Source organism: Heptranchias perlo, chromosome 9 (assembly GCF_035084215.1).
Source record: "Heptranchias perlo isolate sHepPer1 chromosome 9, sHepPer1.hap1, whole genome shotgun sequence".
Classification (NCBI taxonomy): domain Eukaryota; kingdom Metazoa; phylum Chordata; class Chondrichthyes; order Hexanchiformes; family Hexanchidae; genus Heptranchias; species Heptranchias perlo.
In genome coordinates, this window is record NC_090333.1 from 35729013 (window position 1) to 35746995 (window position 17983).

Here is a 17983-nt window from a genome sequence, read left to right on the forward strand (position 1 = left end):
GTGGGTTGGGGGCAGGTGGGAGTTGAAAATAGTTGTTTTTTTGGGTTTCAACTGCAAAATTTTCGTACTTTGCATTCCCAGTGGGAAGCCTGTACTTTTACACGCCGACGTTAAACCTGGAAATAAAGCCGGGTTGCGATCGCAATCCAAAAAACAACTATTTTCTTTTTTTTTAGGCACATGTACACACAAGCTGCAGACTGCATGGTGTTACAAGGGGACATGGGAATGGGTGGGAATCTGGGGATTGTAAAGGGAATGGGGGAGATGGGGAGAAAAGAGCAGAACAGATGGGCAGCTGGGGGAGAAATCATTGGAAAGAGAGGTTAAAAACAGGTAACAGAAAAACAAACAGCAGGTTAAAATGAAGCAAAGAAACTTATGAAATAGGACAATGGAAGTGATTGAATGAAAGGAGGACCCTAAAGACATTGAGTTGTGTCAAAAACAGCTTTCTATCTTTTTCGCCACTCCGCTCAGCTCAGGAGTGTGGGATGGAAGTACAGCCAGGTTTTTTTTTTAGGCCCCCCTTTTATAAGGGGAGGGGGGTTAGGGAGTGTTTATGTGCAGTAAATCAATAAACCCAAAATAAGTGTCAAATAATAATTTTATTATATCGGTCCAGGATGCACTCCAGTCCCTGCGGTGCCCACCGGTCACGGAACTATTTTCAACTCCCACCCACCCCCAACCCACCCGTTCTTGGGGTTTAAAATCCCCCCCTCCCCCCATGGTCTCCTTCATCTTTACATATTTTCATTAACTTTGTGACCATATTAGGAATATTCCCCCTTTCCACATAGTTGTGAATATACAACCAGCTGAAGCAGTTAATGGGTCAATTAACACATTTTATGTCTCATTAAGAAGAGGATTGTGGGCTACATGGATAAGTACAAATAGAGATCATTGACTAGTAGAGTATGAAAGTTTTGGAGCTGTTGAATACTGAAACATGAAGATCGCTGAACTATTAGGACCATGGAAGCATTATGTCAAGGAAGACAACTACTATCGGACACATGATGTAAGGCATGAAGTTAGCTAGCTAGTTTGGAATTTTCTATCAGTTACTTTTGCAGGAGGTAGGGGTAAGCTTTACGTGGTTGAATAGAATCCACAACGGAGGGGTATGTATAGAGGTTTTTGTGGAAAAACTAAGTTGCTTTGCCTCATTCCATGACCTGTGTCCGTAGCTTAAGTGTAACCCATCATTAAGTAATGGGAAGCGGTGCGAATTTACTTGCTGCTTGTGAGTTGTATCACTTTACACTTTCTTAAGTTTAAAAAAACCACCATAAATGTTAACATAGTAAGTTTCAGACCTTTGGAAACCAATTTTCATATACTTAAGGTCCATTATGACGGGTTAATTGATTCTTTATTTAAACATTTTCCATGAGTCATACAAAGGATACGACGTCAGTATTTTGGGATTTTGTAATAATCTTTCTATCCTGCCCTTCACAAGAGGGCGCAACCACTACCTCACCTGGACCTGAAATATCAAGTAGGTCCAACCCACTTCCATGGGCAATTGGTTAACAATGATGTAACCTAAAACATTCCCTTAAATGTAACGCCAAGCAGGTGCGGCATCTGGTCTTGGCAAAGCAGTTGTTGCTCGTTTAAAATCGAGGAGGAGAATTAGTTGTGGTACATCTGATTTATTTAAACCGTACCTGGAAAGCTGTTAAATAAAGGTATGTGTCCAAATAGTTATTTTAAACTTGTATTGAGAAGACCTGGCTTTCATAATTTAAATCTAAATCGTTGTAACTTTTTTCTAATGTTTTTAGCTTGTCAAAAGCTGACTTTTAAACTTTTGTGCATGTTTTGAGAATTTTGAAAGTCGCACCTTGTATTTAGTACATAGTATTGTTTCTAAATGCTGAACCTACCCAGTGCAATGGTTTTCAGTCCTTTGTTTTAAAATCAAGGTAAGACCTTTAAGTCCTACTCTGCTTTTATCGTCCCTGCACCAAAGGAATTCATTGTGTGAAGCTGTTGCCCTCCCAATTCTAGTGTTAAGTGGGAACCTTTTTTGCAAACCACCTGTTAGATTCGTTTGAATTTATGCCGTATTATTTGGTGGCTTGTCTTATTGTATCCAGTATGCTTATAGTTTAACTTTTTTTTCAACAATCTTACCTGGCGCTATTTTAAAAGCGCACCTTTCCCTTCTTTCTTCCACCCCCACCAAAATTGATTCTTTCCCTCTATGTGCCTGATTGTAAAGAGATCACAGCAGAGAGAAAATTTCAATGTAGAAAAAACGAATTGGAGGAAGTATCATTTGCCAGACCTTGGTCTGTTGAGCAAAATTGGTGATGTGCAGCTTTACCTGTAGCAGGTCAGCTCTGATTCACAGGCGTTGCAGTTGATGCTGTGCAGAGGGGTAGGCTAGGCTAATCCCGTGTCCGCAAACTGGATTAAAGGGGATTGTTGCTATGAGGGGGCGGAGATGCAATTGGTTCGTTACGCAAGTGTATCGAGGCCTGAAACACTTTTATAAACACGGGCCGTTGATTCCCCGTAAACACCAGCCCTGCGCTAACCAGCTACTTCATCCACTGCTTCGCCTTCTGGGCACGTTTGGCTCTAGTTTCTCGTACTACATTCCCTCTTGCCGTCTGTATTAATTGCTGAAACAAAAGATAGATAATATCTGCTGTCTTTCCCCCTCCCTCCCCATGTCACGAATTGGGAGTGAAGTTTTTTTATTTTATTACTAATGTACGCAAAGAATATGAAAAGGCTTGCCAAACAGTCAAGAAAACTGTTCCTTTTGAGTAGAACAAATTTCCAATTTGAAGTGAAACGCAAACTAGCTTTTTCTGTCCCTTTTATGTTGAATGTTACAAACTTTGAAGCCAACTTTTCAGACTTTAAGGAGAGTATTGAATAAAATACTAGAAGGCGTCAAGCTTCAGGACAAAGCAATCTGCTTGATCAGTACCCTTGCCACTGAACTCTCGAGGGCAGTGTAGCAGTCGTGTACTGCAGCAACTCGCCAAACCTGATTTGAAAGCATCTCAGCCCTGTGACCTTCACTACCAAGAAGGATGAGCAGCAAGATTACGAACACTATCCCAAATCTCTCTATCCTGACCCACTTTATTAGTGGGTCAAAATCTCACCATTTTCTAACTAATACATCAGTATAAGGCCTACAGCAGTTCAAAGGTGTGAGGAATTGGGGATAGGCAAAAATGCAGCATTCAGTGCCTCTCTTCTGAACTTATTTTTACAAACTAAAACTGGGGAGACTTTTTTAAATAAACTACTCCTTATGCAGAAATTTCCCATTCTAATGATTACTGAGCTTGAGTCTGAACTTATTTGCCTCTTGAACTGATTCCTACTGTATGGTATAAATGTTTTCTTCAGTTCCCAGTATCTAAAATATAATCAATTGAGAAACCTGGAGATTATCTATATACAGTGCCCAGTATTTCAATTTATTATATTTTAGAATAATCCTAGAGATTATTTATACAATGACTGTTGCTATCAACCTCAATTCAAAAAGGAAAGACCCTCTTTCTAGGAAGAGACCTCCTAAATGGACTGTAGTAAGCCTTGCAATGTGATATACCTAAACTTCCAAGAAGCATTTGAAAAAAGGCTTATTTGTCAAACTCATGAGGTATTAGAGTAAATCTTGAATTAATGACATTGGCTGAAGGATTAAACAATGGGTACCTGTTGGAAGTTGTATCTGGGTGAGGGTACCTCTTTCCCCTTGGAAATCTGTTTAGTGACTGCTACTGTTTCCAATTTAAATAATATTTGGATGCAGAAACTCTGCAAATTGGTCAAACTTGCAGATCTTCTTAAATAGAAGGTATAATGGCTTTGGAGGCTGTTTAGAAATTAAGTGGGCAGATGAAATTTCATGTGCTTTACACTCTTCCATATGTAGAAGATAAATGGATGGTGTTGAATTAAGTGAAGAAGGTGTCACTAGACCCTGATCAACATGTCCAACTGAGCAACAAAACAAATGCTGAACCTAATAGTTTGGAAGCCCTGCTTAAACTATATAGTAATCCTGGGCATTGTAGCCACCAAAATAGCTTAAATGTGTAAACACAGCAGTACAGAAGAGGTATGACCTTATCCCTTGTTTTGAGATCTGATTTATAAGGAAAGACTATAGAAACTTGGGTTATTGAAAGGAGGTGTCTGAGATTATATTGAAATAGGATGGTAAATGGTATGGGGGTGGGGGGGGGAGATGATTAAATTGAGTAGGAGGCATAGGTTCACATGAGTAAATTTTGAAGTCGTCTTTAGAAGCTTGTCACACAACATATAGAATGATTCTTCAGGATAGTGTGGAAATGAAAACCTTGCACATTTTAAACCAATGGATGCTGCTCTGGAGGTGAGGCTTGGGGTCTTTCTGGCTGGTTGAACTAAGATGAACAAAATGGCCTGCATCAGTAATTAAAAGTAAAATATGAACTTAAGTGTGGATTTCACTGGCTACCATGGCCTGAAAAGTTTTAAAAGAATATTTTTGCTGTCTCTTTGTAGGTCTTTACTTTTCAAATGAGAATGGGGTGCTTTACATTTGTGAAGGTTATCATGGTCCTATTCAATCTCATCATCTTTGTAAGTATATACTCAACATTTTTATAAAAGACCAGACTACCCATTTATGTTAATAATGTACCCACAACCTATAAAATACATGGCATGGGTAGCTTATTGACATGAGGCTAATTTTAACATGTGCAGTGTCTCAACTTAGTTTTTTTTAAGTCCTTGCCTAATTGGTTTGCTGTGAGCTCTTTTGTGGACTTCAACCATCAAGTATTACTATTTAGAATACTTGAGATGCTGACTATGTAGCTGAAATGAGAGCTACTTGCTAACAAGTGCTGGAATAATCTTAATGTTAAGCCCTTGTATTCTTGCCCCTGTTTTGATATCTTTGGCTGGAATAGAGTAAACCTCTTGCAAATCTTACAACTTAGTTTCACAATAATCAGTATCTGGTTTTGAGCTAAGCTTTACCATGGTTCACCTACTGAATGTAGGAATAATGGATTTGGATATGGCCTGGAATGTGAATTAGTTAGCAGTAAAATTGCAAGCAAGGTGTTACTATTGCAAAACTTCAAACTTGTCAAAACAAGCTTATCTCTGACACACTTGATACTTTTTTATTACAAAATTCTTTCTGGAATCCAAAGCAAAAATCCTCCCATTTTAGTAACTTGGATTATTCAGATTAAAGCATTGATTCAGGCACTCTGACATCACCTCAATCACTCTTCAACAATGTCACTAAGGTTGCATAAACACTATTCTGAGCCAGGAGTTCTCCTGATCATTTATCCCTCAACCAACACCACTAACCAGACTATTTCTAGTCACAAAATCTTACTACTGTTTTATGGGACCTTGCTGTGGCCAGTAGGTGGCTGATGTTTGTTTACAACAGTGCCTTTCACATCCTCAAAAGACTTTTGAGGTGTAGTCACTATTGTAAACAATTTTTTTTTGTTAATGATCAAACTAATATACAAAAGTTTTTATCTAGTTGAACCTTTCCTAACGAGTGTCCATTCAGGATCAACAAATATTACAATCTAACTTAGAAGTGATCTAACCTTATGGGTTAGCATGAATATTTTGCTCCCATGTTTCACATGCTTAAAATTGATGGAGAAATATTGTCCCTTCATGCTGTAAAAGTTTGACTTGAAGATTTTAAAGCTTGAAATGTTAATAACTCAAGTATATAACTGATGTATTTGTATACCCATTCATTTATCAAGTTTTGATGGTGGTCAATGTTTTATTTCATTCCTCCTTCAGCTTGCCGGAGGAGCCCTGTTAGGTGTTGGAATATGGGTTAGTGTGGATGGAAGCTCTTTCATAAAAGTCATTGGCCCTGTATCTTCTCAAGCAATGCAATTTGTCAACATTGGTTACTTCTGCATAGCAATCGGTGCTGTGTTAGTTCTTCTTGGATTTTTGGGATGTTGTGGAGCGCAGAAGGAAAGCAAGTGTCTGCTAATAATGGTATGTACAAAATACTGTTTGAGTAGGCAAAAAGGGACTTCAATGTGGGGAAGTGAGATAATCTACTTTTGGATCCAAGACTATATTTTCTGAATAGTGGAAAAACTAGGAACTGTGAAGGAGCAAAGATTTGGATGTCCATGGCCTCTTGCTTTTTGTACCTGTGCACATAATCTTAAAATTAGAGGCAGGCCATTCAAGAGTGCAATCAGGAAGCACTTTTTCACACAAGGTAGTAGCAATCTGGATTTTTTTTTGACTGTGCTGGCTGACAATTGTTGTTTTCTTCCTAGTTCTTTGCCATTGTTCTGATCATCTTTATTGCCGAGATTGCTGCTGCAGTTGTGGCTTTGGTATATTCTTCTTTTGTAAGTAAGATTTTTATCCAACTGTACCATGAAATAAGCAGGATACTTCAATGTCTAAGTTGCATTTAACTCCTGTTGCTAGGTTTATTTAATGTATTGGTACCACTACATTATGAAAAATCACAATTCTGCTAACAGACTACTTGTACAAATGTAATTCATTGCCTTCAGTTGTTCCTACTAGCATTAACTCACACTAGTGTTACAGCAAATGTTTTTCTCCAAACAGAATTCAAGTCTGGAAGCACAATCTGTAACTAGTTTTTCAGTTTGTGGGATATAAATAGTGCACTTTTGTCTAACATTTTACTAGCAGTACTAATGTTTCTAAACATAGTTGAATATAATGAAGTATTAAGCTAGCAGTCAAATGTTAGCTGTACATGTAAGGCCACCCACATTATAAATAAGTGCAACTAGGCTTGTAGGTCATTTATTTGTGAAGCTCCTGGCATCATCGGCCTACCTAAATTTGTTTTAATGCAAATATAGCTTTATGCATGTGTATTTTGTGCTTCACAAAAAAATGTCACTATCATATTAAGACAGTGAAGCTGTACACAAGACTACATCAAGTGACCATAGGTCACTTGTGCTTTAAGTAAAGCTGAGTCTACAATGATTAAAGTACTGTATCTAGGTGGTGGGGCACTTGAAAAATGTTGGTGTAAATTCTAATGTTCAATTTATAGAATCATAATTTTAGTACATTACCACCTGTCAACAAACTGCTCTTCAAATCCTGTTAAATTTAACCTGTTGTGGGATTTAATGGTAAAATGTTTAGGTTTTTATTATCTCTTCCACTCATGGTGCTGCTGTATAAGCTTTCTACTTTGCACTCAAGACCTACAATATAAGTGGAAAGACTGACTTTTTTTTGTGATGTCTTTTGTAGGCAGAAAGTCTTCTTCGAGCATGGGTTACTCCAGTACTGAAGAATGACTATGGCAGACAAACTGATGTGACTGGCATCTGGAATACTACAATGAGTGAAGTAATTGTTTTCCTTACCTTGTAAATGACTGAGGTTATAACTTGCCACTTGGTCTCACTGCCTCTGGCCAAAATCTTTAACTGAATTGATGCAGTAGAAATGGGTCTGTTACTAACTCAACTCTAATTTGAGCTCCACTCAATATAGAACATGGAATGCTTTTTACCCCCCCCCCCCCCCCCCCCCCCCAGGCTAAGACACTGTTGTATACCACAAATTGGATAGTATCTAAAGGAAGAATATAAAAGGGCAGGGAAATAAGATTTGAATGAATAGTTTTAGTTGGAGCTAGTGCCAACAGAAGCATGATGGGCTGAATGGTCTCCTTCTGTGCTGCAATTTCTATTGGGGAAGAAGAGAATTGTAAATGCCTAGAATGTTGCCCACTGAATTGAGTATCTGTGTATACACTGCATCAGTCCTAAAACTATTCAGTCTTTCAGATCTGTCATGTCCTCAACAGGAAGACCTCTCAAAACATTTGGTTTGTGGGGGGGGGGGGGGAGGGAATGGACAACAGGAAATAGAAAGGGAAAACAGTTATGGTCAGAGCCTGAAAGCAGGAAGGGAAGTTAAGGGGAAGACTACAGAAATGTAATGGCTGAAAAAGCAATTTCAATGATGAAGGGATCAAGGAAAAGCCTGGTCAGGAGCATCTGGGGGTGATCACTAAAGTGGGGTTAAGGAAAAGATTCCAGTGAAGATGCACATCTCTAGGATAGGGTCATTAGTGGAGCTCGGAGGACTGTGTGATCGGCATGTAGAAATATGTTGGTGAGGACGCAATCTGAAGTGTTTGAAATGAGATGTGGGTTGGATGTTGGTAGAGCATTGGAGAAGGTAATTCAAAATCACTTCTGCTCTTTCCAAAACTCCCCATGTCCAATTGTGCCCTTGAAGCTCCCTCCTCTAGCATTATTTCTCGAGGGCTTACACTATATAGCTTAATGTGGGAATTGTATCTCTGGTGTTTAGTATCACTTTTTTCATTTTTCCCCTTTCAGCTGAAGTGTTGTGGTTTTACCAACTACACAGATTTTTATGATTCATATTACTTCACTCAGCACAACCGGACCTTTCCATCATACTGTTGCAATTCAACTATTTGTAATGAAGCTGCAGCAGTTGTAAGCAATGTACAGGTAAAATTGTTTTTGCTCCTATATAGCTCAGTTAATAACTGCATTCTGAATCCAATTTATTGCTATAATGCCCTTTATCAATTATTAAAATTTGTGTTTAGGGATGCTTTCAGCAACTGTTTGACATTTTGAAAGAGAATGCTAACATTGTTGGTGGGATTGCAGCAGGGATCTGTGCACTGGAGGTAAGATGCTTTGTTCTAAACTCTAATGCTGTCCAGAAATGGAAACTGTTTAGTAATTGCAAATCTTACCAAAGCAGACTGCTTAGTGCATCTAAATATGATTGTGCTAATGGAATAATTCTTTAAGAAATGGTAGTGCAGTCAATTCTATTGAATTTGCATAATACTGTAGGGTGAGACTAACCACATTCCAGAGAAATTAAAACATCCAGCCCCTTAGCCAAAACCTATAGAACTTGTCAAATGTGCATTACTGCAGTACCAGTAAGTAGCCTCAAATGTTAACTGTGACATTAACAACTGGGAATGAGGCACATTGTCTTCAAACACAGTGTGGGTTGTGGAGAAATTTCTATTGCTTGCCTTTTTCCTCACCATGATCTTAGTTATAATACTCATCCAAATAATAAATTTATGAAATGGTGTCTTTTCAGATGGCTAGCTGACTTTTTCTCCTTCCCCTGCACAGTAACCTGTTTAAAATGTCTTCCCAAGAGCAGCATTAAGTTTAGGAGGTTTTTATTCTAATACACATTTTCCTCATTCCTTTAAAAGAAATACTCTTCATGCTAATTTTATTGCTGACAAGATTCTAGTATGGCTCCCCTTCCATCTTCAGCTGCTCTGGGGTTATCAAATATGGAATATTCAAGAAATCCTTAGCAGTTATGACTCCTGAATGCAAAATTTCCAGCCTCCAGTTGGATTGTTCATGGGCTGGCTTCTATTTATGCTCCTTGTAATGCCAGCAGATCTCATTCTACTGCAATAATATACGATCTCATCAAATCTTGACACTACTTTTTCAAAGTACTCTACCACTCCAGATTTCCCTGGACCCCCCCCCCCCCCCACCAACCTTTTGAGTACATGCCTTTTTATTTTTTAGAAATAAATCTTGGCCAATTGAATCTCATAGGCCTGACTTTTTTTTATTGAAGGTCTGAGCTTCACCCTGTGTAGATCTTGGGATTTTTGGAAATGTTCAAGTGCAGCCTGATAAAATTCAACACAGACCTCTTGTTTTTGGTAGATATGCCATAATTGTGGCACCAAGTGGTGTAAATGTAAACCTTAATTGTTGGCCTTTGGTTTAGACTTTGCAAATGCACTTGCATGTTATTGGTTGGGGGGGTGGGGGGAAGCAGAGATGTAACTAGTGCTGGCAATGAAGTCCTACAAACAGCAAATGCATCACTGAACTGCTGCAGGTTCTGATTGCTGTTTTCACTAATTACATTTGTAATTCACTCCTCCTGTGAAGCACCTTGATGTTTTACTAGTTAAAGGTGCTATACAAATGCAAGTTGTTGTTGGATATCTTGTTGAGAGCTTTTTTGTTTTGCAGATTGCTGCAATGGTGGTGTCTATGTACCTGTACTGTAAGATCGATGGGAAGACTGAAATATGAGAGCCAATGTATCCAGATTTTTTTGCCAGTTTCTATATTGTTCTGTGGACTTGATCTGAAGTTCCATTATTCCCCAGACATCAAGAAAACCAGTGCCATGTACTACATGATAACTGTCTAAAGTTTGATTGTACTTGAAGTTGAATTGTTTTTCTTCAGGCACATTAATTTATGCACTTTAACAGTAACACCTATGTAAATATTAAATTTGCACTCAGAATTTCTACATCACATTTGAGTTAGAATGGATAGACTTGCTATTGTACATAGTATTTTTCAGGCAATTCTTTGTGCTGGTGAAACTGGTGTATAAGTTGCATTAGACTCCCTGGCACTCAGAGCAAAAGGTCACTTCTCCAATCCCCCTCACCCCCAAAATGATGACTTTATCTGGAGATGAAACACTTGAGTCAAAGACTTTTGAATTTTTATTCCTGACATTTTCCAACTATCATGATTTCAGATTCATAAACATGTAGTGGCTGACTTATTTAAATTTTGTTTTTGGTATAGTTTTCCTTGAGGTGCTGGATCCATTGACCAATTAGGCAGCAAAATTGCCAATCCTGTCAAGTGACCAATGTCTGATAACTACACCTAAATTTAATGACAAAATAGCCACTCTACAAGCAAGTGCTATTTTCTATACCTGTACTGACTACTTATTAGTACCAGCACTTTATACTTTTGCTATTTTGTAAATTAGTCCTGGGCTTAAAGTTGGATACAATATCAAACTTTTTTTTCTGAAAGTTCACATTAAACAGCACAAACTTTTTTCTTTATAGCTTAACTAATTGGACAGAGGTAGGAAACTTGAATGTGTATGTATAGCCTTGCCTTTTTACTTGACTACTGTAGTTATGTTTAATTAAACAGTCTTTTTATCAACTATTGAACTGGATGATTTATGTAGCATGTACAGGATGAAGCACCCAGTCTGTTTGACATCAGATACTGTCAACTTCAAACAAGTCTCTGCATTCTAATTATGGTTTTGTGATAACTGAACTTTCAAGATGGAAACTTGAATTTGTGTGGGTACATCTCACTATTTGGAAATTTTGCCACATTTTCATTATGAACCAACCCCTAGTACAATTTAGATAGTGTATTGAGTTGAAACTAGTCTTTCTGGGGTTGGAGATGTGGGGCAGAGTGTTCTCAACTTGGTGCCTGTCTTGAGAAAGTTTACTGCTGTTCAAGTTATGGGGCAAGGAAAGAAAACATTAATGTGAAAATACTTGAACACAGATGAAGGATTGAAGTTACCTACAGATAGAAGAATTGCAACAATGTTGCCAGGTTTTTTGACACTCTTTAAATTGCTAAGTGTAATATTTAGGTTAGCCCCCTTGCAAAACTATTGAAAGCAAAAAAAAGTCACTTAAGTAACTTTATCACAGCCCTATCCCAATAGTCTAGTCTCATTAGAGAATTTCAGTCTGGCTTATGGGTATAGTGGTTGTTAATTGACTAGTAACCCTTCAGGTCCCACCATGGCAGTTTAAGAATCTGCATTCCATTTATACATTTTTTTTTTTAAAATCACAGTAAATTGACCAAGTTTTTTTAAACTCAACTGGTTCACTAATTCCCTTTTTTTAAGGGAAGGAAACCTGCTGGTCTTGCCAGAGTCCAGTTCCACATCAATATGGTTGATTTCATCTGAAATGACCTAGCAAGCCACTTGGTTGTATCAAACTGTTTCCAGGCCCACCACCTTCTCAAAACAACTAGGGATGGGCCATGGAGACCAATGAATGTGAGTATTGTGTATATGGTTTATAATAGGTTGGCAAATGAAAACTAAATTTTTAGGGATGGGAATTCCTTCTCTATTTAAGGAGAAGAATACTCTATGAATGAAAGGAGGAATATATTCCTCATAGCTCACTAACATAGCACCATTTCTGTGGCTTATTGTGTTCCAATGTTTGGTACATTGGCATCAAAAATTATATGGATGCTCAATGAGACATCAAGTTATAGGATTATCTAAACAGGCAACCTACTCAATTTCTATTTGGCTCTGCCTTCATCCCTTTTTTAAAGTCCTCTCCTCAATGTTAATGTAATGGTAACCTTGTTGACTGACTTAACCTGATTAGCTCTGCAAATATGTACTAAGTATACCTGCCAGTACATTTTCTGGTAGGTGGCACTGGTCAGAAACCTGAACAAAGATCTGTACATGGTACACAATCTTCCAACTGGCCTTTGTTGCTCTCATCTTGGTTTGGACTAGTCTCTTCACAAATGCCAACTGATTTTGGGGGAGGGAGGAAGGAGAGAGGAAATACAGCCACCAGCCTTATTAAAGCACAATCCATGTACCTTGAAGTTTTGCTTCAGATGTCTAGCGATCAGGGGCCATTTTACAATAGATCAGGAACTACACAATCCTCAGTCTACTGTAGACTGCAACTTTAGCATCCAGAATGTCATAACAATGGAGGAGGCACTCTTACACCCCACCCCCAAAAGTAGAGGGAATAATGAGCAGCTAGAAGATATTCCTAGTACCTCATGTCCCCCCTCTGAGATCATTTCAACCATGAGACCCACATTACTCCTATTCCTAATAAACTGCTGGCCATCACCTCAAAAAAAAACAACCTTCCTTGACCTCTCTGTCCTTGCAAACAACCACCCTGTCACCAGCCTCCCTTATCAAGTCATGCAACATGTTACCTTCCCACATTAAGCTTATCTTTCCTGCAACTCTATTTCCATCTCTCCAATCCACTCCTGCCATAGCACCAAAACAGCTCTAACCTAAGTCACATGACCTCTGACTGGCAACTGCCTCTGCAGCTTTTGACAGTTGACCCCCACCTGTCTTTGTTGTCCAGCACTGGGAATGTCTTGCTTGGTTCTACTCTTAATCTATTCACTTGTAGTCAGAGCATCTCAAGAAATAGTTTCTCTTCTCACCTTTGCGCCTTTACTTTGAGAACCCCAAGGCTCTATCCTGGGGTGCCTTCCTCTTCTATGTCTATATGCTGCCCATTGCTGACATCTCCCACAGCTGTGGGATTGGCTTTGATATAACACCAAGCTCTACTTCTCCACCACCTCTCTTGATCCCTCTACTACCTCTGTGTGCTCAAGTATCCCAATGCTCTCCTGGCCACATCCCCTCATCCTTTCTAAACTTCAGCTCACCCCAAAATTCTGCTGCCCATGTCCTGTACTAAGTCTTATTACCCTTGTCCTTGCTGGTCTATGTTGGTTCCGGGTACCCCAACACCTCATTTAAAATTTGGATCCTTTGTGTTTAAATCCCTTCATGGTTTCGCGTTCCCTCTAAGATGTATTTTACCAACAGTATTAATAACTCTACGTTTTGGACAGAAATGATACAATTGGGATTCTGCCTGAATGGCCTTGTCAGTGAAGTACTGTAAAATCATTATCAGTGCATTAAGCTTTATGAAGATTCCAAAGGTAACCACTGTGCCTATGATGTGTTATAAGTGAGGCTATCGGATTTCAGTTTTCATAAAGAAGCAAACACATAAAAATTCCAAAATCCAATGTTATAAAGTGCAATTTAATTTATTAAGTCACCTTGAAGCAGTGACCTTAGTCATGGGCCTTGATTCCTGGCTGTTTTTCAGTCATGTTTTGGGACTGTCAGCTTTATGAAGCCATTCATCAGCTCTTCAGAGTTTTGTAGTTGGCATGTATGCCATTGTTTTCATTCATTATGTTCACACTATTCCACTTTCCTGACTGGAATCAGATGTAGTGTGGGCAAGATAAAAAGATATATTTTTTTATAAAAGTTAATGTTACACAAAGTTGTACATACAATAAACACTATTGAGAAAGTTGCTTCAGTCCACTTTTGTAGGAGATCTGTTTCTTGCTCCATTACATAATTTCTAAATTATGTGACTTTCAACAAAAAAGCAGTTTTCTGGTATTTTTTTATGCAATATCCACTTCCTCATTTAATCCCAAAACTCAAGTCTAATAGATTTTTTTTTTAAAGTACAGTCAAATTGGATTAACTGAAACTGCAAATTTGGGGGAAGGTAAAATGATATTGTCCTGCCCTTTTATCCCCCTTCCTCTCCTATACTTTGTGCAGCAGTATGGTTCCTCTGACACCAGAAGCTGTCCAGTACGATGGCCATTCTTTTACAACTTTAAACACTCCCACAGTTTCCCCTGTTGGCAGCTTGCATTTGTAGAATTGGCCCTTCACTCTTTTGACTCATATATGCTGAATGATCATTTGAGTGAAGTACAGGAGGACTGCCAGTGCCCATTATAAGTCACCACCTTTGGGGAATGAGGGATGAAAGCAAATACAGAGAGTGACATTCCTGATAAAGAACTTGCATTTATATAGTGCCTTTTATGACCTTGAGACGTTCCAAAACATTTCAAAGCCAATGAAGTACTTTTGAAGCATGATTGCTGTTGTAATATAGGGAAACATGGCAGTTAATGTGCATACTGCAAGATTCTACAGAGATATATGACTAAATTAGGGATGGGCAATAAATGCTGGCCTCGCCAGCGACGCGCACATCCCATGAACGAATAAAAAAAAAATAATCTTTTAGGGATGTTGATTGGGGGATAAATGTTGACCAAGACAACTCCATGTCACTTCTTTGAATGGAGCTATGAGATCTTTTATACCCACCTGAGAGGGCAGATGGAGCATCTGACACAGCAGCACCTCCTCAGAACTGCACTGAAGTGTCAGCCTAGATTATGTACTCAAGTCTCTGGAGTGGGGCATGAACCCATGACTGACTGACTCAGAGACAGAGAGCTGCCACTGAAACAAGGCTGACACCCGATGAATACAGTTCATATTTATTGGTTTGTTCCTATAGGAACAGTATTTCAGGGGCTGGGCTCATTAAATCCATGGATCCAGATCAAAGGTATGCATTAAATCAAACTTCTCCTGAAACTGATACTTGTAGAACAAGTTCTGACTAGCAAGAGGTCAAATTATTTCTCCAATGCTTCAGTGCTTCAGGGTAATGCTGGAGCTAGTGATCCCAATACACAGGTTTATTAATTAAATGGATTTGCATACTAATTTTCAAATCCATGACAACCTAACCCAGTCAACAAGCTTGTTTTGAACAGAAGTCTACAATACTGATTTCCAGTGGTAGAAGGGTCGGTAACCAGAGGACACAGATTTAAGGTGATTGGCAAAATAACCAGAGGTGACACGAGGAAACATTTTTTTTCGCAGCCAGTTGTAATGATCTGGAATCCACTGCCTGAAAGGGTGGTGGAAGCAGATTCAATAACTTTCAAAAGGGAATTAGACAAATACTTGAAGGGAAAAAAAATTGCAGGGCTATGGGGAAAGAGCAGGGGAATGGGACTAATTGATAGCTCTTTCAAAGAACAGGCACAGGCACGATGGGCCGAATGGCCTCCTCCTGTACTTTACCTACTAAGATATTATGATACCTCCTCAAATACAGTCTGTATTGCTGGTTATGTAACTAAATAATACTTCAGGTCATTCTCAAAACAGAGCCATCCACAGTAGTAACATATGGTCTCAGTAACAAGGCTAGAATTTTGGCTGAAAAAACTCTAGGGGATTAGTTGCTTAGAAACTAATCTGCTTATGATGATTCAAATTGGTGCCATACATAAAATACCAATGAGTGTAATGAAGAACTATAAAATTGGACTGCAGGAATATCAAATCCCTGAAAAAGTACAAAGTGTCTGTAAATCTACAAAATTAAATATCTTGTGGCTAGCAATAAAATTTAAAAGTGGACCACATAACAAAAGAACACCTTTGAGAATAAATTTGTGGCTTCAGTGTTTGCATCAGTCTTCTAAATCTGTCACCTCCACAAAATGCACATTTGTATACTTTCATTTTCTTCCTGCAAGGCAACTGATGCAATGTTGGGAATAGCTACAGAAAAGTTGACAAGTCTAAATGTACCACTGCACTTTCAGTCTAGGTCTTTTCTATCCTTTTTTAAGACTTATCAAGTCATCCTTAAAATGTTCTTCAATGTTACCAATTGGGCTTCTTCCCAATATTACATAATAAACAGGAGTAGGTCATACGGCTCCTCGAGCCTGCTCCACCATTCAATAAGATCATGGCTGATCGTCGACTTCAGCTCCATTTTCCCGCCCTATCCCCATATCCCTTGATTCCCTTAGAGTCCAAAAATCTATCGATCTCAGCCTTGAATATACTCAACGACTCAGCATCCACAGCCCTCTGGGGTAGAGAATTCCAAATATTCACAACCCTCAGTGAAGAAATTCCTCCTCATCTCAGCCCTAAATGTCCAACCCCTTATCCTGAGACTATATCCCCTAAGTTCTAGACTCTCCAGCCATGGGAAACATCCTCTCAGCATCTACCCTGTCAAGCCCTCTAAAATCTTATATGTTTCAATGAAATCACCTCTCATTCTTCTAAACTCCAGAGAGTATAGGCCCATTCTACTCAATCTCTCCTCATAGGACAATCCTTTCAGCCCAGAAATTAATCTAGTGAACCTTTGTTGCACCCCCTCTAAGGCAAATATATCCTTCCTTAGGTAAGGAGACCAAAACTGGACACAGTACTCCAGGTGTAGTCTCGCCAAAGCCCGGTACAATTGCAGCAAAACTTCCTTGCTCTTGTACTCCAACCCTCTTGCAATAAAGGCCAACATTCCATTTGCCTTCCTAATTGCTTGCTGTACCTGCATGTTAACTTTCTGTGATTCGTGCATAAGGACAACCAAATCTCTCTGAACACCAACATTTTATAGTTTCTCACCATTTAAAAAATATTCTGTTTTTCTATTCTTCCTACCAAAGTGAATAACCTCACATTTCCCCACATTATACTCCATCTGCCACCTTCTTGCCCACTCACTTAACTTGGCTATATGCCTTTGCAGACTCTTTGTGTCCTCCTCACAGCTTACTTTCCCACCTAGCTTTGTATCATCAGCAAACTTGGATACATTACATTTGGTTCCTTCATCTAAGTTATTAATATAGATTGTAAATAGCTGAGGCCCAAGCACTGATCCTTGCGGCACTCCACTAGTTACAGCCTGCCAGCCTCAGAATGATTCGTTTATCCCTACTCTCTGTTTTCTGTCCTTTAACCAATCCTCTATCTGTGCTAATATATTACCCCCAACCCCATGATCCCTTATCTTGTGTAACAACCTTTTGAGTGATACCTTATTGAATGCCTTTTGAAAATCCAAATATACTATATCCACTGGTTCCCCCTTATCTACCCTGTGAGTTACATCCACAAAAAATTCTAATAGATTTGTTAAAAAAGATTTCCCTTTCACAAAACCATGTTGACTCTGCCTAATCATATTATGATTTTCTAAGTGCCCCATTACTATGTCCTTAATAATGGATTCCAGCATCCAGGATGCCTGCAATTCCTTTACCATGTGGGAATTTCAGGATGCTTCATGTGTCCTGGAGGCCACATGTGCAGGAAATGCCTCCAGTTGCTTGAGTTTAAGCTGAGGGTTTCTGAGCTTAAGGGGCAGCTGGAGTCACTGCAGAGCCTATGGGAGGCTGAAGGTTTCCTGGTTCAGTATAGCAAGTGGGTGGCCATCCGAAATGGTAGGAAGAGGCAGGCGCAGGAATCTTCTGGGTGTGTGGCACTCTCAAACCGGTATTTAGCATTGAAGACCAGTGAGAGTGACGACACCTCAAAGGAGTGAAGTCCTGAGGCATGGCACCATGGGGCAAATGACTGCACAGGGGTGTACAGTGAAGTGTAGAAATGCAGTAGTCATAGGGGATTCAATAGTCGGGAGACAGACAGGCATTTCTGTGACCATCGACGTGCA

The 17983-nt window shown here is 39.1% G+C and overlaps 1 protein-coding gene across 2 annotated transcripts; it reads left to right on the forward strand.

Moving 5' to 3' along the window:
• Window positions 1-937: 937 nt before the first annotated feature.
• On the forward strand, window positions 938-11036 carry LOC137325273 (tetraspanin-1). Of its 2 annotated transcripts, none has more exons than XM_067990168.1 (8): window positions 938-1027; window positions 4543-4620; window positions 5833-6039; window positions 6333-6407; window positions 7306-7404; window positions 8409-8546; window positions 8648-8731; window positions 10080-11036. In XM_067990168.1, exons 1-8 carry the CDS (start codon window positions 956-958, stop codon window positions 10140-10142), a joined length of 816 nt encoding a protein of 271 aa, XP_067846269.1. In that variant the 5' UTR covers window positions 938-955; the 3' UTR covers window positions 10143-11036. The 2 variants fall into 2 exon arrangements, with proteins under 2 accessions (XP_067846269.1, XP_067846270.1); XM_067990169.1 differs by lacking the exon at window positions 938-1027 and adding an exon at window positions 1566-1703.
• Window positions 11037-17983: the final 6947 nt, after the last annotated feature.

Bases quoted from the DNA above. Each gene is read 5' to 3' on its own strand.
- LOC137325273 (XM_067990168.1), top strand. From the start codon at position 956: ATGAAGATCGCTGAACTATTAGGACCATGGAAGCATTATGTCAAGGAA. The intron at 4,621-5,832 runs GTAAGTATATAC...TTCCTCCTTCAG, and splicing joins TATTCAATCTCATCATCTTT to CTTGCCGGAGGAGCCCTGTT. The intron at 7,405-8,408 runs GTAATTGTTTTC...TTCCCCTTTCAG, and splicing joins GGAATACTACAATGAGTGAA to CTGAAGTGTTGTGGTTTTAC.